The sequence below is a fragment of the Triturus cristatus genome, chromosome 9 (assembly GCF_964204655.1).
Source record: "Triturus cristatus chromosome 9, aTriCri1.1, whole genome shotgun sequence".
Lineage (NCBI taxonomy): Eukaryota > Metazoa > Chordata > Amphibia > Caudata > Salamandridae > Triturus > Triturus cristatus.
Window position 1 is genome coordinate 1,020,959,872 of NC_140592.1, and position 24,338 is coordinate 1,020,984,209.

The window sequence follows — 24,338 nt, forward strand, 5'->3', positions numbered from 1 at the left end:
CCAATTACCACTACAGGCACAGTATTACAGCTTTGAATTAGTAAAATACCAATCAAGCCAACCTGAAATGAGTAATATATATATATTATCTACTGGCGGTCGCCAGTAGATAGTTATAGTTAGGACCGTGTTTCCATAGGAAATCTCAAAATTCTATTTTGAATAACTTTGGCGCTGGTTGACGACTCTTCGCGAAATTTTCAAAACTAATTGTGCGCTCCGCTCAGCTCCTACCCTGAAAGTCTCGGGGGGATTCGTCAAGCGAGGGCCGAGAAAAAAGGGGGGTCCCAAAACGTGTTTTCCCCATGCATTTTACCATAGGACCTTTAGTCGAAGGTACAGCCCGAATGGCTGAACAGAATTACTTGAAATTTGGCAGAGAGGTAGTCCTCAGGTCAGGGAAGTGCCTTTTGCATATATGGAGTCAATCTGTTCAGTAGTTCCAGAGAAAATTGCATTAAAAAGCACATACATATCTATAGCCGCGCACGGTGCGCGCACCCTAATGTGCGCGAGCGTAATTCTGATTGGTTGTTACATGTCAGTCAACGTTCGAATCGGTCGAAATCAGGAAGTGTCGGCCGCCATTTTGTTTGTTTTCAGTGCGAGAGTGGAAAAGGAAGGTGGCGAACGTGAAAAGGGGGCAGGGTAGAGAGTTCCTGACCCCCTAGCCTTGGTCAGGGGGTCCCTGAAGGACCCCGAAGGCAGAAAAAAACACCGCGCACGGTTAAAAACCATTAAAAAAAAATTTTAAAAAATTTTTTATACGAAGTTTATTGAAAAATAAATATATAAAAAGTAATAATACATAAATAACTTAGCATTTAAAAAAACGTACAAATTCACTGAAAAAACCATAGGTTTCACACACGTTATAGTTAGGAATAAGCATTTAAAAAACCTTGCACATTCACTTAAAAAACCATAGGTTTCACACATGTTATAGTTAGGTGGATATTTCACTCGTAAAAAACTAATGAAATTCCACCGTTATAGTTAGTTGAGATAACTATAACTCGCGCGACCGCCACTCTATCACAAGGATGATGTCATCAGTGATGTCATGAGTGATGCCACTGACCATGTCATGAGTGATGTAATATGTGACGTCCTGAGCAGAGGATTGCGGGCGCGCAAGTTATAGTTATCTCAACTAACTATAACGGTGGAATTTCATTGGTTTTTTACGAGTGAAATATCCACCTAACTATAACATGTGTGAAACCTATGGTTTTTTAAGTGAATTTGCAAGGTTTTTTAAATGCTAATTCCTAACTATAACGTGTGTGAAACCTATGGTTTTTTCAGTGAATATATATATATATATATCAGTGGAAGGGATGCTAGAGTAGAGGCATGGGCCTCACATCCTTCACTTTTCTCTCCTCCTCTCTTAATCCTGGTTCCTATACTTAGCCCAGCTTCTCCCTCTACCACTCCCTATACCTTAGTATCTTGATACTAAGGTATAGGGAGAAGCTGGGCTAAGTATAGGAACCAGGATTAAGAGAGGAGGAGAGAAAAGTGAAAAAGGATGTGAGGTGGGACCCCCTCCCCAAACAAGTAAAGAAAGAGCAGACAGAGAGGAGGGAGAATAGGATAAGGGGGTCCACCATAAAAAGGAAATAAGGGCGCTATGTGCTCCTGGGAAAGGGGCGGTTATTTTTATGATCGACAATCACCAGGATGGGTGTAACATTATGTGAATGCTGTTCACTTTGAAGAATATCGTGGAAACAAGTTTCCTGAGCGAAACGTTCTCCAGGCCAGGTATCTTTAGGTTTTTATCCAGAATCCCAAATAATCTTTCAACACATATTGAAGCCTGATTCTACAACACACAGAGAGGAGCAGAATGACTCTGCAGCACACAGAAGCACAGCACACACAGACAATAGCAACATGACAGTAGCGGGCACAGCACACACAGATAGCAGCAGTGTGACTCCCCACCACATAAGGGCACAGCACACACAGATAGGAGCAAAATGACTCTACCGCACACAGGGGTACAACAAGCAGAGACAGGAGCAAAATGACTCTACAGCACACAGAGGCACAGCACACACAGATTGGGGCAGAGTGACTCTGGAGGGCACACAGGTTATTGCAGCGTGACACTGCATTAGGTACCAGCCCTAAGATGACACTGTGTTTCTTTACTAGTACAGATTGGTAATACCACGGATAGGCTCTGCACCCTTGTTTCTGATCCACTGATGTTTATTGGTTACATTTCCAGACTTCTTAAAACTGGTCCCCTTTACAAACATGTCTCTGACCCACAAGTGGTCGGTAACTCCGATTCCTGCCACCGATTGGTCAAGCCAGTGCCGCTGGTTTCTTGCCAGTGTGATGCCCTATCCCTGTGATTCGCCCCATGGAAATGCCCAGTTGTGAGCCAGATGCAGTCCAAACCAGTCTTCTCTGACATGAAGGACCAATTCAAAGGGTTCACGTTCCTCTTCTGTGATATGGAGAATGACCACTTCAAAAGGCTCCTGTCCCCTCCCCCACCAGTGCTGAAACACCCCACTTTCCACTGCTCGACCCTCTGTGGACCCGTGCTCTCATTTTCACCCAAAAGACTTTTCACGTCCTTGATAACAGAACAAAGCTTAGGGTCTTAGAGACAGAATCCAAAACAGGGGGCGGTGCAACTGAATGCATCCCTTCAACCAAGGCATTAGTTTATCCGAAATGTCTGTCGGACACCCGGATCAGTGCTGAAACCGCGTCGAGCTAATGATTGGCTGAAAGGCGCGTGGCCCATAGGAGACGTCGGGGGGCCCAGAGGGCAGCAGCGAGCACAGGGTCTCGTGGGAGCTCAGCAGCGACGAGAAGTACTTCACCTCCTCCGTCAGGCGGCGCACTTCCTTGCGAAGGGCGCTGTTCTCCCGCTCGAGGCCCTCACTCTCCTGTCAGACAAAAAATACGGAGGTTAGTGAGAAACACAGTTCTAGTCCCTCTGACTAGTCTTACCTCTAATTTACGCACTCCACCCTTTATAGGTGTGGAAGAATACAGCATTCAAACCAAATCTTTCAGCCATATAAGAAAGAACTGTGTGTATTTATGGAATTGTGACTTTAGAAGCAAGAGAGCTATGCAATTATTGAGCATTACGTGTGGAGTCGAGCAGTTCCGCCTTCCTCAAAGAATTTCGGGGCACGTGTACGAGGAAGTGGCGGAGTGAGGGCTTAACGTCTCACTTCGCCACTTCTGAAACGCAAGGCTGCACCATATTTACAAGGATATGGAGCAGCCTTGCGTTTTCCCCTGCGCTTGCGCTACACTTAACAGTGTAGCGCCAATGCAGGCACCCTTGCACCATAGCGCAAGGGTGACTACGTGCAGGGCAGGATAGTTTATGTGTAGGAAAGTGTCACTTCCTGCACATAAGCAATCCTTAACCCCTACCCTGCTCATGACGGAACCACTCCGTCATGAGCCACGGTCGCCGTGTGCTCATGATGGAGTGGTTCCGTCATGCCGCGGCCGTTGGCGGCCGCTCCTCCCACGCTGCGCTGATTCCCCGCCTGTGTGGGCGATTTGCGCAGTGGGCGGAGTCATGACGGAACCACTCCGTCATGAGCACAGCTCAACCGTGGCTCATGACGGAGTGGCTCCGTCATGAGCATAGCACCACCGCGCTGCCCCCAAACCCCCCCCCCAGCGCTGCGGCGGAATTCCCGCCGCAGCGAAGGGGTTAAATGCCATTTTGTCACTTTTATGTGTGTACTGCACACATGACAGTCACAAAATGGATTTCTTTTTTTTTACAGATTGTGTATGAACAGGAAGGGGGGCCTTCCTGTACATAAACAAGACATAGAAGTTTACTTTTTCATATGTGCTGCACAAGGCAGCACACATGAAAAAAGCAAAAACAAGGAGAAATAATGCATTTCTCCTCGTTTCGCCAAGTTAAGACCAGGTTTTCCCTGGTCTTAATTTTGGCGCTGCCTCCTATGTACGCTGCCCTGTACATAGGGGGCATCGTCAAAATCATGGGTGTTGCGGTGGTACGCCCACCACAACACCCACTGCTCGCCCTTTTCACACTAACCATAGCGTGAAAGGGGGCCTTATTTACAACGGCAGTGTTAAGCCACGTTAAGTGACTTAACCCTGCCTTGTAAATAAGGCTAAGCCCCTATCGCCACCACATCGTCGGAAAAAGTGACAATGTGGTGGCAATAGGGGCTTGTACATATGTGCCTTACAGTTTTCAGCGAAGGCGCTGTTCAAAAACACATTCAGCCTTCAAAGAAACTATCCTAGAACCAAGCATTGAATGTAATCACCCCTCTCTACCATGCTAGATAACCTGCCTATGGTTCTCTTTACAAAAACAATTACTTTTTGGATATTGTGTGACTCAATGGTATTAATATGTTCCTTACCAATTAGGGCTAATAAAGGAAACATTCATTTTTGATGCTTTGCCACTGTGTGCCTTGGCTGCAATAATCATCTGTCTTGTCTCATTACAATGATTTACTGCAAGCTACACTTCATGTCTGAAGACAAATGTGACCACAAGCTAATAAAAAGAGCGATCTGAGCAGAGTAAAAACTCTGCTTTTACATATGTCATTTTAAAAATGTTAATAAGATACATGCTTTTTTTTTAAACAACAAAAGTAAAATAAGAGCAACTGTCAACATTATAGACATAAAATGTACTCTTGAGTTGAATATGAACCGTGGGACAATGAAGGCATGCCCAGTGCAATGTTATTGTGGTTGTTAAATCGTTGAATATATGCCAAACACCTTGGTGTGAGTTATGGAATTTAGCTTAACAAGCAGTGCATTTTCAAAGTTGTCTCGGTAGAACCAGTAAGACTAATATATCACATAACATGGACTTGTAACAGTGTGCAAATGGGCACACCATGTTTGGCATACATGAGCAATCCGGCAACCTTATGTCTGTCATATGTTATTAGCAGAAAGATGCAGAAGCTGAATTGCAGTGTTACATGTCCATCATTATACCACTAAGGCCAATGACAGAACAAGCTTGTAGAGGGCGCTGTATTGTTATCTGCAAGCAACCATGCCAAAGAGGCCAGGGATTGGATAAAAGTGACAATGAAGTATTCCATCACCATGTGGAAATGATTTCTAAGCCTGGGCGGAATTCGCGGAGAACTCCGCCAAGCTACGCAGAGTTCAGCGAGCAGCAGAGTGGTTAACTTGCACCGTTCGCACTGATTTTTAGTGCCGGGTGTTTGTCCCATGCTATAAAATCAGCACGAACGACATCTTGCACAACATAAGCGGGCGCTGCTTCTTTCTGCTGCTCGAGTAGAAGTTCTACTCGAGTGGCAGCTTCCTCAACGCGAACGGAAGGTTTCTGAACTCTAGCGGTAGCGGCCGTCCGCATTGAGAAATCTCGCATGGAAGTGGTGTGAGAAAGTGCCATCTTTCTTGCATGGTATGCCCCCAGTTTTTGCTGAATGTACTTTGACTGAGTGTGCCCTGGACTCCTGCCAATCAGGTGCCCAGGGCCTATGTTCCTTCCCTAAACCCCAAATTGGCAAACCCTGGCCACATGTCAGCCCCTGGTAAATGGTACCCTAGGTACCCAGGGCCTTGTGACCAGGGAAGGCCTCTAAGGGCTGCAGCACTTATTGTGCCACTCTTAGAGGCCCTGTACCCTAACACAAACACACTACCCTTGCAGGCTGAGTGTCTGGGTACAGGACAAAACAGAGAGTCGACGTGGCACACATCCATGTGTGCCATGCCCACAACATACACTGCCCTGGCATACATCAGCCACCCCTCTAGCTGCGTGTCCTATGCCAGTGGTGTGGGCACAGGAGCATGAGCCCTGTGCCCCTACAGTACCCAGGTCCATTCCTGGGCACTGTAAGTGCAGTGCTGCCATTTAAAAGTATATGGTGCTGGGAGATCGTCAACACGAACTCCACAGCACCATGATGGCTTCACTGAAGACTGAGGAGTTTGGTATCAAACTCCTCAGCACATTAAACCCGCACTGATGCCAGTGCAGGATTTAATGTACAATGCACGACAGAGGGCATCTTAGAGATGCCCCCTGAACCTAACCTACAATCCATGTCTGGTCTGAGGGGCTGCCTAGGCTGCCACACAGCAGACATGTTGCTGGACTTCTGGGTAGAGAGCCATCCGCTCTCTTGGGCCTGCAACAATGCACATCCTGGGCAAGGTGCTAGGTCTCCTCCCCCAGGATGGGCAAGGGGAAGCTTCAAAGGCATGCCGCCTTTGTGAGCTTCTCCAGGCCACTTGCTGTACCCAGCAACTGGCCCCTACCGGTTCTCAACCCCCACTCTGGCAGGAAGACTGGCCGGAAACCCCAAGGAAAGACAAGGGGTGTGCCAGTCTCTGCCAACCCCACCCCTCAGGTGGGGGAGGCGAGGTGAAGCACGTCCCTGGGCACTCGCCATCTTGAGGATGGGGAGCCCTGTCCAATCAGGACTAGGCCACTGCCACCCTCCCACAGGAGAGTGGCAGGATAGGGGGTGTACCCACACTAGGGCCCTTTACCTACCTGTAACGCCCCTAAATTTAGTATTTAGGGGCACCCTGAAAGCTTCCTTCCTTAGATTCCAGATTCCAAAACCGCAAAGAAGAGCAAGAAGAAAGAAGACCTGCCGTGCAGCTGCTAAGAAGAGGAAGACACCAACTGCTTTGGCCCAGCCCTACCGGCCTGTCGACCCTCGAACCTGCTCCTGCTAAATCCCAGCACCTCTTGTGGCCAGCAACCTCACAAACCCGAAGGACCTGTCTACCTTGTGAGTCTGAGCACCTGGGACTCCCACGAGCAGTGGCTCTGCTCAAAGCAAGTATCTAACCCCTGGCTTCAGCCCGGAACCGCGAACCCTGCACACTCTGCACCCGCAAAGCCTGGCCTGTGCTGGAGTGGACAAAGGCCCGAGGACGTCCACCCAGCAACTGTGACCCCGAATCCGGCACCCAAGGACCCACCTCGATGCTCCTGACGATGCCTGCAGCCTCAGAACCAGAGACCCCCCAACCGCAATCAACAGAGAGTAAGATTTCCCGACACCAAAAGGCACCCCTGCACCCGGCGCCCTGCGGCCCCCTGTGCCCGACTCCTGGGTACGGTACCTACCTATCCTCCAACTACCCAACTTACCTCTCGAAGTGGTGGGCACACCTGAAGAATCTTCGCCCCGAGCATGCAGCCTTTTGTTCGTCCTTGTGCTTTTCCATTGCAATCCATTGAGCGCCCGAAGGCCCAAAAGCACCCTGCACCCAGCCGCCCGAGTGGCCCTGGCAGTGCAACTTCTACTCCTACCTACTTCCCCATTTGCTCTGAGCAAGTGACCAGGAGCCCAGCTCGCACAGCCGCGTGGCCTGCTAGTCAGCAGCCACCAACCAAGGGTCCCCTGCCTCACATAGGATAACATTGGGCCTAAATCACTCTGCACCCGGCTGCCCCTGTGCCGCTGAGGGTGTAACAACTGTACTTACCTGACCCTGGGAGACCCCTGAGTCTATGCCCAGAACCTTAACTCTGCCAGTCGAGTACTTACCCAAAAGCCGATAACTCACTTTTCTTCCATAGGGTAACATTGACTGGTTTCTCTTGAAATTTCTTCTAAGTGTGGAGTTTCTAAACTTTAAAATATTCACCTAAAATCAACCGAGTAACAAAAACAGAAATACTCACCTGCTATTAGGAGAGATCCCAGTGCTGGATCTTGGTGCCCAGCACTGACCCTGAAAAGTACTCACAACCATACTTGCCACTAACTCAATTTTCTTCCATAGGAAACCATTGACTGTTTTTCTATGAAATTTCTTCTAAATGTCGATTTTTGCTAACTACAAATATTCTTTAAAAATCGTACCAACTGTGAAAACGTAATTACTTACCTGTTTTAGATAGATGTCCCAGTACTGATCCTAGGAGCCCAGCACTGGATTACAAAAGTAATAAGAACATACTTTACCCGTAACTTGAATTTTCTTCCATAGGAAACCATTGACTGTTTTTCTGTGAAATTTCTTGTGTGTCGATTTTGCAAACTTATAAATATTCCTTAAAAATCGCCTGTATAACTTAAACGCAGTTTCTCAACTGCTTACAGGTGGTACACTAGTGCTGGATCCAGGATCCAACACTGACCTAGAAAAAGTAACCATAACCCCACTTACCTGCTAAGTGAATTTCCTTCCATAGGATAACATTGGTAATTTGATCAGAAAAAGTTTCTAAGTGTCAACTTTTAAAATAGCTAAATATTGCTTAAAAATCACAACAGTAACTAAAACGTATTTACTCACTTGTTTCCAAGAACTGTCCCAGGACTGAATCTAGGATCCAGTCCTGGAGTTAGAAAAGTAATCCTGAAAGTAATCAATTGCATATAACTTAAAATTCTTATTGAGCTCAATGTATTATTGTGTTTGAAATTGTGTTGTCTATTGCAACAAACTGTAACTATTGCATTCCAAGTCAATTGCCTCTTGCAAAGTATTTAACTAAAGCATCTCATTCTGAGAAAGTATATTTTGATACCTATTGTTGGTTCTAAAATAAAACAACCATATATTTTTATATACAAACCATTGGCCTAGAGTTCAGTTCTTGAGAGTGTGAGACCATTTGCTGACTGAGTGTGTACAACAAATGCTTTACACTGTCCTCTGATACTGCCTTACTCCTCTACCAAGCTACCACTTTAGAGAGTAAGGTTATATCTAACTTTAGCCTATGCCAAACCTCTGGGGGCTGTGGACTCTGTACACACTGTACCTATTTGGGAACAGTATATACAGAGCCACTTTCCTACAAGTGGTCTAGCATTGGATTTTCTCGCTCGCGCTCATTCTTATGGGTGCAAAAAAGGTACTACTGACTTTGATTTGCTGTAACTTGAAGACACAGATTAAACACACATAAAATGGTAAAATAATGTAAAAAATACATCGGCAATGTAAAGGACTGGCCCAACAGAGCCTTAGATCTGTAGTGCTCTTCTCTTTAGGTGTACCTACACATGTGATCAAGCAAACATCCATCACTCACAGTGCGAAAGAGTCAAAAGCTGAAGTGTGCGGACCCACTGCCTCGTGCTGTTTGCTGTGGTGTGTGAAAATGAGATGTGAATGATAGTTAAACAGTCCAAACGAAGAGGTCTGACCTAAAGCCCCTCTTTGTAGGTATATGTGTATTTATGTATGATTTTTTAAATTACACGTGGCTGGCAAAATGAATAAAGCTGTCTCTATGTAAACCCAAAAAAGTCTATTAGGATGCAGAAGGACCTATGGGGAGATGTGGATATTTCACAGAAAGTCCAAGTCAAAGAGTTAGTACAGGCCACAGCAAATCAAAAGATGGTTTAGAGTCAGTCCTGGGAAGCTGGTAGGACTGAGAAAAAATGTATCAACAAGCATAGCCCGCCGCATGTTGGACCTCGCTCTGAACAGCAGCATATCCGCTGACAGCGCCATGCAATGTCACTGTGGTTTCCTACAACTATTAAGTCTCTTGAGAAACCGTTCTTAGTAGGTTCCTGGTGTCTCTCAGGCTGCCTAAAACGTGAGCAGGCTCCTGGGTACCAGACAACTTTCACATTGGGACCGCAGCACAAAGTAAAGCTGTACAGCCAAAGTGTGCACTGACTGCAGAAAATGCCTTCATTACTTACTGTTAACCCCATTGCTCTAATTATCTTTGCAAAAGGCTGGTAGGAGTCCCCTGTCCCTGGAGGCAAAGATGGTCAAGGAGGGGAGTTGCAAATCGGTTTCAGATCTCCTAAAACATCTCCAGAGGTACAAAGTGCTCCAGGGTAGAATGAATGAATGATTGAATGCATGAGTGAATGAATAGTAGGAATCTTCACTGTATACAGTAACTTCAATCAATCAATCAATCATAGGCATTTATAGAGCGCGCTACTCACCCGGAGGGTCTCAAGGCGCTAGGGGGGGGGGGGGGGTCCGCTACTGCTCGAACAACCAGGTCTTGAGCTTCTTCCTGAAGGAGAGGTGGTCTTGGGTCAGGCGTAGGTCGGGAGGGAGGGCGTTCCAAGTCTTGGCGGCCAGGTGGGAGAAGGATCTTCCTCCTGTTGTCGCTCTGTGGATGCGGGGGACGGCTGCGAGGGCGTGACTGGTCGAGCGGAGGTGGCGTTTGGGAGCGTAGAAGTTGAGGCGGCTGTTGAGGTAGGTCGGGCCTTGGTTGTGTAGGGCTTTGTGTGCGTGGGTGAGGAGCCGGAAGGTGATTCTTTTGTTGATCGGGAGCCAGTGCAGGTCTCTCAGGTGTCTGGAGATGTGAGTTCGTCTGGAGACGTCGAGGATGAGTCTCGCCGAGGCGTTCTGGATCCGCTGGAGTCTCTTCTGGAGCTTGGCGGTGGTACCGGCGTAGAGGGCGTTGCCATAGTCCAATCGACTGGTGACGAGGGTCTGGGTGACCGTCTTCCTGGTCTCGGTGGGGATCCACCGGAAGATCTTACGTAGCATGCGCAGGATGTTGAAACAGGACGAGGAGACGGCGTTGACTTGTCTGGTCATGGAGAGGCAGGAGTCCAGGATGAAGCCCAGGTTGCGTGCGTGGTCTGTCGGTTTGGGTGCGTTGCCCAGGGCGGGGGGCCACCAGGAGTCATCCCAGGCGGAGGGTGAGGAGCCCAGGATGAGGACTTCCGTCTTGTCTGTGTTCAGTTTCAGGCGGCTGGTCGTCATCCACTCGGCCACGTTTTTCATCCCTTCGTGTAGGTTGGCTCTGGCGGTGGCGGGGTCGTTGGTCAGGGAGAGGATCAGCTGGGTGTCATCGGCGTAGGAGATGATGTTCAGGTTGTGTTGGCGTGCGATGGCCGCGAGGGGGCTCATGTAGACATTGAAGAGGGTGGGGCTGAGCGAGGAGCCCTGAGGGACACCGCAGATGACTTCCGTGGCTTCTGATCTGAACGGGGGCAGGCGGACTCTCTGTGTCCTTCCGGTGAGGAAGGAGATGATCCAATCCAGTGCCTTCTCCTGGATTCCGACGTTGTTGAGGCGCTGCACTAGGGTGCGGTGGCAGACAGTGTCGAATGCCGTGGAGAGGTCTAGGAGGATGAGGGCCGCTGTTTCTCCGTTGTCCAGCAGGGTTCGGATGTCGTCGGTGGCAGCGATGAGGGCGGTCTCGGTGCTGTGGTTGGCCCGGAAGCCTGACTGGGAAGGGTCGAGGGAACCGGTCGTCTCGAGGAAGGCTGCCAGTTGCTTGTTGATGGTCTTCTCGATGACTTTGGCTGGAAACGGGAGGAGCGAGATGGGGCGGTAGTTCTTGAGTTCGGTGGGGTCCGCCGTTGGTTTCTTTAGTAGAGCGTTGAGTTCGGCGTGCTTCCAGCTCTCAGGGAAGGTGGCGGTGTCGAGGGAGGTGTTGATGATGTCCCGCAGGTGGGGTGCGATGACAGCGTCGGCCTTGTTGAAGATGTGGTGAGGGCAGGGGTCGGTTGGGGATCCGGAGTGGATGGAGTTCATCGTGCTGATGGTGTCTTCGAGGTTGATCGGTGTCCAGGCGTTGAGGGTGGTGGTGGGGGGCGTTGGTTTGGTCGTGGGGAGCGTTGGTTGTGTTCTGAAGCTGTTGTGTATGTCAGCGATCTTGTTGTGGAAGTAGGAGGCGAGGGAGTTGCAGAGGTCTTGTGATGGGGTGATGTCGTTGGTTCCGGCGTTGGGGTTGGAGAGCTCTCTGACGATGTTGAAGAGTTCCTTGCTGTTGTGTGCGTTGTTGTCCAGCCGGTCCTTGAATGCTGTTTTCTTGGTGGCGTGGATCAGTTGATGGTGCATTCGGGTGGCGAGCTTGAGGGTAGTCATGTTGTCCGGCGTTGGGTCTCTTCTCCAGGCTTTCTCGAGGGCTCGGCAGTTCTTCTTGGAGCTCTTGAGTTCGTCGGTGAACCACGGGGCCTTCTTGCTTCCGGGTCTGCTGGGCGGGGTCCTCAGAGGGGCGAGCTCGTCCGCGCAGGTGGAGATCCATTTCGTGAGGTTGTCGGCGGCTTGGCTGGGGTTCGGTGAGCTGGCGGGAGGGTGCTGGCTCAGGGATGCGGCGAGTTGTTCGGCTGTGATCTTGTTCCAGCTTCTTCGTGCAGCCTGTTGCTGGTGGTGGTGGACCGTGGTTCTTTTGAAGGTGAAGTGGATGCAGCTGTGGTCCGTCCAGTGGAGTCCAGTGGCGTGGCTAAGGAGATGTCTTTGCTGGACGAGAAGACGGCGTCGAGTGTGTGTCCGGCGAGGTGGGTGGGGGTGGTCACCAGCTGCTTGAGTCCGAGGGTGGCGAGGTTGTCAAGCAGGGTGGTGGTGTTGCGGTCGTTGTTGTTCTCCAGGTGGAAGTTGATGTCCCCGAGGAGGATGTAGTCAGCAGAGGGGAGGGCGTGCGGGCTGATGAAGTCGGCGATGTCTTCGCTGAATTGAGTGCGTGGTCCCGGGGGTCGGTAGATCAGGGTGCCTCTGAGGGTGGTCTTGGGGTCGGTGTGGATCTGGAAGTGCAGGTGTTCGGCGGTTGTCAGGGTGTCGTCGGCGTTGGTCGAGATACGGATGGTGTCCCTGTGGATGATGGCGATGCCTCCTCCAGTCTGGTTGTCGCGGTCTCTCCGGATGATCTTGTAGCCCTCTGGGATGGCGATGGTGATGTCGGGCGCTGAGGAGTCGTTCATCCAGGTTTCCGTGAGGAAGGCAACGTCAGGAGCTGTGGTGTCGAGGAGGTTCCAGAGTTGAACGGCGTGTCTGTGGACGGAGCGGGTGTTGAGCAGGATGCCCTTGAGGTGGTTGCTGCTGGTGTTCGGCTTGGCGGGTGCTGGTGTGGGGCGGGTCCGGATGCAGGTGAACTTGCAGGTGCGGCAGCTGAAGGGTCCGTGGGTGCGTCTCGGAGTGGCTCGGTAGCACCCGGGGGTTCGGCCGGTGTTGAGTGCGTTGAGGGTGGCGGCATCGTAGGTCCGGCGGGTGGGGTGGCCTCTGCGGGGGCCAGGGGTTCTGGCGCTGGGTGCGGTCCGGGCGCGGACGGGCTTACCTTTGGCGCACCTTCGGCGCTCATTCGGTGCTCCCGCTGCGCGCGTCCGCTGCGTGGTCGCTGAGGGGTCGACATAAGAGGGGAGTCGGGAGGGCGGGTCAGCTGGGAGACAGGGTCGCGTCCACCAATGGACTGGCGAGGGGGCGGGGCCGTGGTCAGGAAGCGGCGGGAAACTGGATCGGGTTGGGCGGGCGGCCCTGCGGCGGCTGGGGCGCCGCTCTCGGCGTCAAGGAGACTGGAGCAGCAAGGGCTCAGGAGCAGGATCGAGGAGCAGCGAGGGGGCAACCAGGCCGGAGGCGCAGTGGTCGCTAAAACCATAACACCAGTACAGGAAGGATGGAAAGGGAATGGAAAACATTGGGCTGAAGCAACTCGTCTCTGCCCCACTCACACAGCTGGACACCCTGTCTTCGCAGGAGGAAACCGCATCTTCATCAGCCACACCATGGAACTGCTCTGGACTGACCACCACTTCATCCATTTCTCTTTTAGTAAACCCACCGCACACAAACACGTGCGCCACCTCCCACACAGAATCCCCGCCCTCACCTGCACTCCACCCCCAACTACGATGGACGCCAACACCGCGGCAAGCAACCTTCACCAATAAATCGCCACCTGCGCCAACACACTCACCTCCCTCCAGAACACCACAAGAAGACACAACAAGAAAGCAAACTGGTTCACCACGGCACTCCAAGAATCCAAGTGCTCCTGCAGACGACTGGAAAAAGATGTGGAGAAACAGCAAAACTCCGGAAGCACGCTCTGCCTACAAAACAGCCACCATGGCACACCACCAACTCATCAAATCAAGACAGAATCCTCTCCAATGCTCGCAACTCCAAGGAACTCTTCGCCATCATACAGGAATTTGCCAAACCCAACAGCGAAACAACGGACATCCCTCTCTCTCTCAAGACCTCTGCAACAGACTCAGCTCCTTCTTTCACCTCAAGATCAAGACACTCTACCACAACTTCGATGACCTAGACTTCTGCACTGCCCCACCCCCACCCCCAGCGATGCCACCCAACAGACCCTTCTTACCTGGACCCCACTCACAACAGAAGACATCCTAAAGACCATGAAGAGCATCCACTCCGGAGCACCTTCTGACCCCTGCCAGCTGCACATCTTCCACAAGGCCGCCATCGCACCCGAGCTATGTCAAAGCTGCTCCCTCGAGACGCCACATTCCCTGACAACTGGAAGCGCGCCAAAGTCAACCCCATCCTAAAGAAAGCCTCTGCAGACCTGACAGACCTCGAGAACTTCAGGCCCATCTCACGAATTCCTTTTTCAGCCACTGTCATCGAAAAGGCCGTCAACACCCACATAGCACACTTCATCGAAGCCAACTACATTTTAGACACCTCTCAATATGGATTCCGCAGCAACCACAGCACAAAGACCGCCCTCCTCACTGCCGCAGATGACATCCGTGTCCTCCTCAATCAAGGCAAAACGGCAGTCCTCATCCGCCTGGACCTATCAGCAGCCTTTGACACCGTCTCCCACCGCACACTAGCCACCAGACTCCACAACGCCGGCATTCAAGGAATAAGACTCCCCCCTTCCTCTCAGAACAGACAGAAATCAAATGCTGAGTACCTCAAGGATCCTCCCTCAGCCCCACCCTATTCAATGTCTACATGGCTCCCCTCGCAACCATCGCCAGAACCACGGCTCAACATCGTCTCCTACGCAGATGACACCCAGCTCATCCTCTTCCTCACCAAGGAACCCAACATCACCAGGCACAACTTCCAAGAAGGGATGAAAGCTGTCGCAACCTGGATGAGGAACAGCTGCCAAAAACTCAACTCTGAGAAAAAAGAAGTCGTCATCCTCGGCTTCTCCCCCTCCACATGGGACGCCACCTGGTGGCCCCCTGCCCTTGGAAACCACCCACCCCGACGGACCATGCACATAACCTCGGCATCATACTGGACTCATCACTCACTATGAATCACCAGATCAACACCATCTCTTCTGCATGCTTTAACACCCTCTGCATGCTACGTAAGACATTCAAGTGGATCCCCTGACTCCAGGAAAACGGTGACTCACGCACTTCTCACCAGCAGACTGGACTGCAGCGACACCCTCTATGCCGGAATCAACAAAAAACACCTCTGCAAACTCCAAACCATTCAGAACGCTGCAGCCAGACTAATTCTCTATATCCCACGGCACAACCACATCACCCAACACCTCCGTGACCTCCACTGGCACCCCGTCTAAAGAAAAATAACTTTCAAGCTGCTCACGCATGCCTACAAGGCCCTCCACAACATCAGACCTCAATACCTAAACGTATGCCTCTCCTTCCATGCCCCCAAGAGAAACATCCGCTCTGCCGACTACTCCCTAGCCGCCGTCCCATCCTTCTACAGGACCAGAGGGTGTGAAAGGTCCTTCTCCTACCTCGCAGCCAAGACCTGGAACGATCTCCCCCTTCACCTCCGGCGAAGCCCGACGTTGCACCAATTCAGGAAAGACCTCAAGACCTGGCTTATCGAATGACCCCTCAGCACTTTGAGACCCTAACAGGTGAATAGTTTGCTCTACAAAACCCTGATTAATTGATTGAAATCTCAACTTAAAGTGACTGTCACCAATTTGCCCACTCTTCTGATGTGACCCGCAGAGTGCGCAGAGATGATTTTCTTTCCACAGGTTCAAGTTAAAAGACTTGGAACACATTTCCCAACTTGATTTACATAGAACCTCACCACCATGCTGCCTGTTTTTCCCACAACCAGGTGGTTTGGGGCTGTGTGAACTTATCTTAGCAGCACCGACATGTCCACAAATAATTTCTTCCAATTGCAGGACCAGTAAGACCCTTGTTCTGAGTAGTGATCCTGTAAGCCCCCCAGGTTAGCTCATCCAGAGCCTGAAGTATCAGAGGCGAGACCAACAGACTCAAATCTCATAAAGTGAAATCCTGGGTCAGGTGTGTCCACCACTGCTCAGTGTTCAACATCTCTTCCATCACCGAATTATCCAATTTGTAGAGGTATCACCCTTTTCTATTGTGGGTAATGCATCCAAATTCTTTCTAGCATAGCCAGGAGTAGGTCCATGCCTTCATGACCGGATGACCAGCTCTGGCACCACTGCACCAGAGTTGCCATTCCCGGATAGCACAAGCCATCGGGCAGTGTTTCTTGAACTATCGCCTGCAGCAGAAGACCTGGAAAGAGAAGTTTTAGACCCAGAGCTACTTCCAAAGGGAAGAGCGTGCTTCCAGCTGTGTCGGAACTAAAAAACGAGCCCTTTAAGGACTTATCGGTACTCCTTCTGCATTCTAGTTCCTGGTTCAGACATGGTGCACGTCTACCACCAAAGTCCCTGTCACAATCGATAAAGCACTCAGACCGGCAAAGAAAGCATTAGCAAGAAAGTTAACCTGTAATTCCATAGGTGGAAGAAAAACAGCATTCAATGGCTTTTAGTCCTCTTGATCCCACTATAAAAACAGGACTACAAGTACCAGAATGTAAAGAAAAAATTGGGGTGAATGAACTACTCATGCCTGAACTTGGTAAACATGAAAGCTCTGCAGGAGGACCAGTGGTGGACTGGAAATGTATGCATACCAGGCCCGTACTTTACTGAGTGGGTATAGTGAGCAAGCGCAACCGTCTCCAGGAGGATTGAGCAAGGAAATTATATGTGTCTAAAAGAAAATTGAGTGCGTTCCCTCAGAGCCGGGTTAGCTAGCTGGTGATTCCTCCGTCCGCAAGAGCAGCCGCCTAGTTCTCAGCCTCCCAAGAGTTTATCGGAGTCCCATATGGCCAGCCCAAAACTGGGGGTTCAGGAAATCACCCTGTACCACCCGAGGTGCACAAGGCCTTTGCATAATTAGGATGCAGAGTCTCTGGTTTGCGCTGGGGACTGGAACCCAGGGCATGCAGTCCAGGGTGTACACACGGGCTTCATTTCTAGACCTCCATGCACTGTGGTCTGTAGGGCCTACATACTCTGTGTCGTGTGTGCCCTATAGGTCAACACATATTTCTTGCCCCCATTCCAAACCACAGGCTTTTTTCCCAATCGTATTTTCTTCACTGACCTCTGTGGGCGTGTTTAATGAAGGCAAGGGTCCATGGGCCCTTGTGCAAGCAGGGGGAGCCCCTTACTGCTGATTGTATAGGAAAATACAGCAATATTCAGCATCCAGTGGAGCGCTCAGACCTCTGGGCCCAGCTGCCACTGCACCAGCAGCACCACAGATTACCATGTCCCTGGGTAGTGCCGTCACTGCACAACTTAATTTGTGGGCCCTGGTGTGCACTGGGATCTATGCAGGCTAACTTTCTGTTCACAGTGCGTAGTGTGATCCATGTGGCCTCCTTTTCCTTGCACAAGCAGGCACCACAGCATATTTTACCCTTTAGATCTCTGGTGAGCACTGTGGGCAGTCCTGGTTTATTGCCTCTACATGGCTTCACTGTAGTCTGTGCACCATCTTTCCTATTGTTCCTGCTGCACACTATGGCCGTTTTGGGCGCCTTTTCTGCCTGTGGCGCAGACCTTATGGAGCGACACCTTGTTTCCGTTCACCGGTGCAAGCTGCAGGTGGTGTGGTCCATTTCCTGTTCCCATTTCACAATGCGGGCTGTGTGGCTTACTTTCGTTTCTGCGGGACATACCACAGGCTGCACTGTCTCCTTTCTTGTCACTTGCACACACCATTGCTAATCGGGCTCATTTCCTGCCACAAATACAAATTGTGGACTGTAAGTTCTAGTTGGGTGTCTCAGGTGTGTGTCTGTGGCTGCTTTGTCTTAATTCCTGTCCCCAGTGCAACCAGCAGACTGTTTACCCACATTCGGTCCCCACTACGCATTTTGGATTCTATGGACTAAAAGCCACATGTAGCCTTTGGAAGCCTATTGGCCTGTCAGGTCAGCGCGGGCTATGTCTTCAGCTACCCTTTTGGAGGACCAAACCCCAGTGGTTAATGTTTACAAAAATAAGTGCTGGGGCTCTCGTCAGGAGGCAGCTTGCACCAGCACATTTATCCTGTTAGCGCCGCCTAAAATAGATCCAACTACTAACCATGAAAGTGGGGAAAGGATGTGGCGTAATAGCCAGAGCTGCCGACTTCGGAGCTGGGGAACCAAGTTTGAGTCCCGGCGTTGGCTCAACATCCTGTGATTCAGGGCAAATGACTTCATCTCCCCCTGCCTACCATAAATGAATGTGTCCTTAACTGGGGCTCATGAAAAGTGCCGGTGGTGATGATTAAGTGCCGGTGCTGAGCACCGGAAACCATCGGCTCATGTTAAGCACTGCCAACACCATATGTAGAACTTCTGCCAAGCAGGAAGGGATTTCTGTGCCTCCAGCAGAACCGCCAGTGGAGTGGCAAAAGTGTTTTTCTAAAAACGAAACTCCCAAAGCAGAAATGTGTTTTCAGGAAAAAACACAATGGTCATGGCGTGCAGAGTATTTTCTCCCTCCACATGGGAGCGACTGTACGTTTCCCCTAAACAGCACTGCCGTGCCTCGCATGATTTACAGCTGAGGCTCTGTAGTGATGAAATTCCAGCACTTCTCTTGACTTAAACAGAGCGGGGAACCACAGGTTTGGCACATCGCCATTTGACAGTGAGGTTCCCGTTCCGCCAGACTCTAAGGACCATAGCTATCAAGGTTTTGGGCGACGCAAAACTTAAGTGAGATTTATCAAGCCACACAAGGCCACCCTGGGTGGCCCTGCATGACTTGATAAATATAGAGTAACACATTGCAGCGTAAATCGCTGCCTTGCGTTACTCTGGCCCAAGGAGGCGTTCCATGGGTGGAGCATGGGTGTTCCCACGCATCCACCCATGGATTTTGCCCCACTCTCAGTTTTACCGTTAGTGGCAGACCTGGGAATGTGTCAAAATGCAACGCCTCCCTGTGTGAGGCGTAACGGAGAGACATATCTTCATGTCTCCTCGTTTTTTCCTCTTTCTACATGTGCTGAATTCTGCAGCACACATAGAAAGAGGAAAATGCCTCTCAGGGTGCCCTTTCCTGCACAAAAACAATCCTGCTTATAACGCAGGCACCCATGCACCATGGTGCAAGGGCGCCTGCCTTGGCGCTAGGCAGCCAAAAATGCACCAATGCTGGAATTTGCCAGATAATGGTAAATAAGGTGCATTTCTGCCCTTTCACCCAGCATAGCAAGGTGGATTGCTGCGTTGCGTGATAACTTGATAAATATGGGCCTAAATTACTAACTAAGTCCCTTTCATGGGAGGACTAGTTTGTGGGCTGCATGGTCTAATTTTACAACCATGTCTTGTACCGCAGACTCACAGATTTTTGTCCTGTCTTCAATGCTCACCAGACTCTACATCTTTCTTCCTTCTTACTTGTCACTTTGGTGCCCACTGACTGTGTAGCCTCATTCCCTATCACTGCACTGATGTTCACACATAACTTGAGCTGAATGTCATCATTTCCACTGTGCAGTGTATTGCATGGCAGCCTATAGGGCCAGTTTACCTAGAACGTGCACTGAACCTACGTGTTCCTTTGATGGTCAACTGCCTCCCAGGCAGCACACTGAGAGGGTTGCCCAGCCTGGGCCACACCACTAGTGCTGCTTTCCCATGAGATGAAGACCCTATAGTGTGCCTGCTGTGCGGGCATGACAACATCTGCCCAACACTGTCTTTATTAGAGTTGGCTTCAACGCCCTATGACTCATACCTTCTACAGAGGAGAGTTAGTGGGCATAGTCACATCCAAGCCTACCAGGCCAGCCACAACAAGCAAATAATCTTAGGGATACCAGCCACAGTGCCCTAGACAAAGTCCCCAAGGAGTTATCTCAGATATGGAATACATAGTTCAAAGGTACCACAGCCAACAAGCATTGGTGAAGCCAAAAAGGGTTGCTAATATTTCTTACTAACACTGGTCAGCATCGGCAAAAAGAAAAAAAATGGTTAATACTGAAGCTAAACAGCAACGGGGGAAAAAAAGCAGGATGATGTATGATGACGCAGGCTTGATTATGTACATGTCACGTATGCGTCATGACACTACAGTGGCCACCGTGTGAGCACAAATACACACACGCATGATTGTTCTCTGAAAAATTGAGTACAAGAATATTGTGGCACACTAATATCATAGCTAAAATATCAAGGGACAAATATTAAAAGGTAAGTGCATATAGGGAAGTAAATCTATTCCTATTTCCTCATCTATGTACCTTGACAATATGTATATCATCAAAGTACATAGAGGTAGAGTATGGTATAGAAAATCTACACATACTTGCATTTCGATATTTTGTCCCTGATGTTAGGGTCCCACAATATTTTGTATTTATTCAGGATCCACACCCACATACATGTGTCACTATGCATGCACACCTATCCATCATTAAGCTGTGTTGGATATTTTTGTTTTCAGTTTACCATTCCAAGATGGCAGACTCAAATCTAGGATTGATAAATTACAAAAATATAAAAAAGTGCACAAAAGCATCTCATTTCGAAAGGAGCTGTCTGGCCGCAAATTGCAGTGGCAAAAATACAAATAAATATTATTTTTTTAAATCATGAGGCAGAGGGGTAGCAGTGGGCTTTAAAAAATTCTGCAAAATAATGCTAAGTGGGACAGGTTGGCATCAGATGAGGCAGTAGGCAGAGCAATGCGGAGAGCGCAAGAGGGGCGGGATTGAAAGAGGAAGCAGCACATAAGGGAGAGAGTAAGAAAACGTATGCACTCCCATTGAATCTTAAATGAAAAAGAAGAAAGTATTTTCTTGATGTGGAGCTGTGGAAGGATAAAAGTCATCTAATGAAAAGGATGGTAAAAAAGCTTAGATTCAGGAGTGGGAGAAATACAAGAAGAAGAAGAAGAAAAGGCATCTAATAAGAAGCAAGCAAATGGGATTGACAAGAAAGCCGATCAATGGTAAGCAACAGGCTGACCCAAAGGCCAGCGTATTGTACACAAAAGGTCATCAATAATAGACAGCTAAAAGTCGTCTGCAGGTGACACCTAAAAACTACATTGATCAAAGGATGTTGAAAATAGCTCAGTGCTCAAATAACAGCCCAGGATATGACACAGATGTTTCAGTGTTCTTGCCGAGAGTCCGAATGGGTTGGCATCCAACCTATTATGACCCATGCATCTGAAACTGAGAGGTGTACCCCAGCCCGATATGATTGTCTTGGGGGATACCAATTACCAAGGATGGCCACAAGATCAACTTTTCTTATAAACAAAATAAAGTAAATCAGGCGGCCACGCGTGCAATACAATCGCCTGCATTTTTGCAGGCACTATCGGGCTCGCGTGTCAGATTAAGTTAAAGTTACAAAAACGAAGCTGAAAAAGACCACACTGATCGCAATACGAGAAGATAAAAGGACAGGGCCCACTGAGCCCCTTGAAGATTGTACCTAGTTGCTTAACAATTATAGTACAATCAAGCCGCTGGGGATGTCATGTTCAACACTTCCTTTAGTAGGACTTGGCAATATTGACAACATATCACTTTTTTATGTGTCCCTTTGGTGCCCAGCGCACCCTGCAGCTTCTTTTACGGTCACTGCTCATGCTAAACGAGGGCGGTATATACTCGATTTCCGGTTAGCAATGTGCACCAGAGCAACCTATATGGCCTCGTTGTCTACAGGGTCACCAAAGGCTGTAGTGCCGCCTTTTCCTTCGCAGTCTTGCATTGTTGGTCATGTGATTCCCCTGCAGCCAGTCGAGGGCTTTGAACATCAAGAGCTACCACTATGGCTGCCAAGAACTTTTTCCCAAGCACTCCTAGTGAAAATGCAATGGAGAAAGATTTGCGATATCTTCTGTTTAGTGCGGAGAGACACATATCTGGTGGTGTTGATGAGAGATAATTTGCTGACAGCACAGGGTACCTGACATATAGTATGTCAGTGGTGTGGACGGGTTGCTCCTGCCCAACACTGTATAAGAACTGGTCTCATTGTCATGCGACCCATGACTACTCCAATGAAAAGCGAGTGGGTCTGGTCACACCAACTCTACTTGGTCAGAATCACCATGCTACTCCTCCTGAGGACTTCCACCCACAATGTCTTGCCAAAAGCAGTCTGTCAATGGAGTAATGTCAAGGCCAGAGAAGAGTACATAACTTGGGGCAAGATGTATCAAAGTGTTTTACTCATTCTGTGTCTATGGGAAAATGTGTTCGAACATATGGCTCTTAAAGTACCATACACAAAAAACTCCATTGAATAAAGCATTCTAAATGGATCTCGGTGCTCTAATAACAGCCCAGGATGTGGCACATCAGTATCCTTGCTAAGACCCAGACTCAAGCCCATATGACTTGTGCACCTGCAATGGAGAGGAAAGCAAGCGCTCAGCCCAACATTCTACCACAATTTATTTAGCTTAATATTGCACCTTTATTCAAAGTGCTGTGCAAAGAATAACATTGCAAATTATAATGCAGAACAATATAGCCACTACCAAAGCTAAAACCGTTGCCATTTAGTCAGAAAGCATTATTTCAGTCGAGCCTATAAGGCAATAGAATTGGAGGCAGTCTCACTGCATGCGAAAGTAGGTTCCATACCCGCGGAGCCAATGACTCGAAAGAACGAAAACGAGAGCGGGAGCAAGGAGGACCGGGTAAAGATAGCAGACATAAGGAAGCGAAGCGCAAGGGGCGACTTCGAACATAAGGGTAAATCAACAATCTCAGATAGAGCAGAGGCAAATAGTGAAAACACCTGAATACAAAACCAAACGTTTTAATTTACACTGACAAGAGAAAGGTAGCCAGTGAAGATAATCCATGTAAAAGGAGGAACAGGAGTGAGGAAAGAGAGCGAAACGAAGGCAAACAGAAGTGTTCTGAATAGACAGAAGTGGGTTTGTTCCCAGCCCAGTTTGATTCATCTGGGTGTTACTACTTTCCAAGAATAGCCACAAGATGACCAAAATACTTATGTCAAAGTGGAAAGGGTCATGAGTTAGGGCGCCATCTTGGACAGGTACGTGCCAAGATATACAGACCACGTGTGATTTGACATCTCCGATACAGTTAGCGGCACTGCTAGGATCCCTTATCACACTATTTTAAGGTCACTAAATACGGATGGAGAATACATTACTGCAATATGCAACGTTTTTCTGTTGTAAGACATAGCAATATAAACAAAATAGATGTATATTGAAGATTTCCGTTATCTCCCTAGAGTTGGTGTTTTGGCTTTGATAAATTGTTTTGGGTTTTAGCACCTACCAAGTGTAGTGTATCTGCTTTTTGTGTTTGCCTTTGTCGACTCTTCTGGGCAGCAATGCGATTCTTCTCTCTCCTCTGAACTTTCCTCATATCATCCGACGAATCCTTCAAAATGAACAAAGAAGCCAGGATTACTCAATTTATCACAAACCTCATTTTCAACAGCCTATGACACTCCGCTGTCGCCATTGGTTCCGCCTCAAGCCCAAGTGCTATTAGACAGTGACCGTTTTCACTATTTATTGATCAAAAAAGGAAAACATCCCTTTGATTGTCATGTATCAAAAACACATTGTCCTCTCTCTAAGGTGGTCAAAATAAGTTTAACACCTGATTCACAAAGGTAAACTTACACTTCTGTTGAAGTTTGCTACCTTTTGATATGCACAAACTACAAGTTTAATTTTACTAAAGATAATTTAACGACTCCGAAGACTGCACGTAAAAAGATAGGAAAGGCCTATCTTTTTATGTGCTGATTCTCCGCCACAAGTTTGTGAATACCCAAAAAATAGCAAACTTACAGAAAAAGTGTAAGTTTTACCTTTGTGACGCAGGCTCAGAATGTTTACTTTTAACATTTAATGGAGATCTTGGCAATGGCCCATTTGAGGACATTTAAATACGGGCTTCATTTGATGTTACATAAGAAGTCCCTACATCAAAGCCTTAGAATGTTATAACATGATCAAGTTTGATACAAGGTGTGCCTGCCCTGCTCAGCAAAGTCACAATGATACCGTACCTTATTATTCATCACATCTAACAGATGCTGGTATCCTTTTCAATTTTGGAAATATATGATTATTAATATTATTCTTTTAACAGGAGACTTCCGAGACGGCACTATGTCAATATGAAAACTCTCAAAGTTGAATAACCGTAGGCTGGTAACATTATACCGAAGAACCTCCAGAGTGGAGAATGAGCCAAGACCAAAAGGCGAAATTGCACCAACTCAGTCAGTATCAAATATTAAGGACCGGAATGAGAATAAAAATGTATAAATAGTGTTAAAAACGTAGTGGAATTCCTAAAATAATAGGAACAGTTTGAATACTC

At 48.6% G+C, this 24,338-nt stretch overlaps 1 protein-coding gene across 1 annotated transcript in view; it reads right to left on the minus strand.

Moving 5' to 3' along the window:
* Positions 1-2,202: 2,202 nt before the first annotated feature.
* BATF (basic leucine zipper ATF-like transcription factor) overlaps positions 2,203-24,338 on the minus strand; it is a 53,094-nt gene continuing 30,958 nt past the window's right edge. Inside the window, exons 2-3 of the mRNA XM_085626723.1 lie at positions 23,277-23,381; positions 2,203-2,918 (exon numbers count right to left, since the gene is read on the minus strand). Coding sequence (XP_085482849.1) covers positions 2,721-2,918; positions 23,277-23,381 — 303 coding nt within the window. The 3' untranslated portion in view covers positions 2,203-2,720. The remainder of the gene's footprint in view (positions 2,919-23,276; positions 23,382-24,338) is intronic.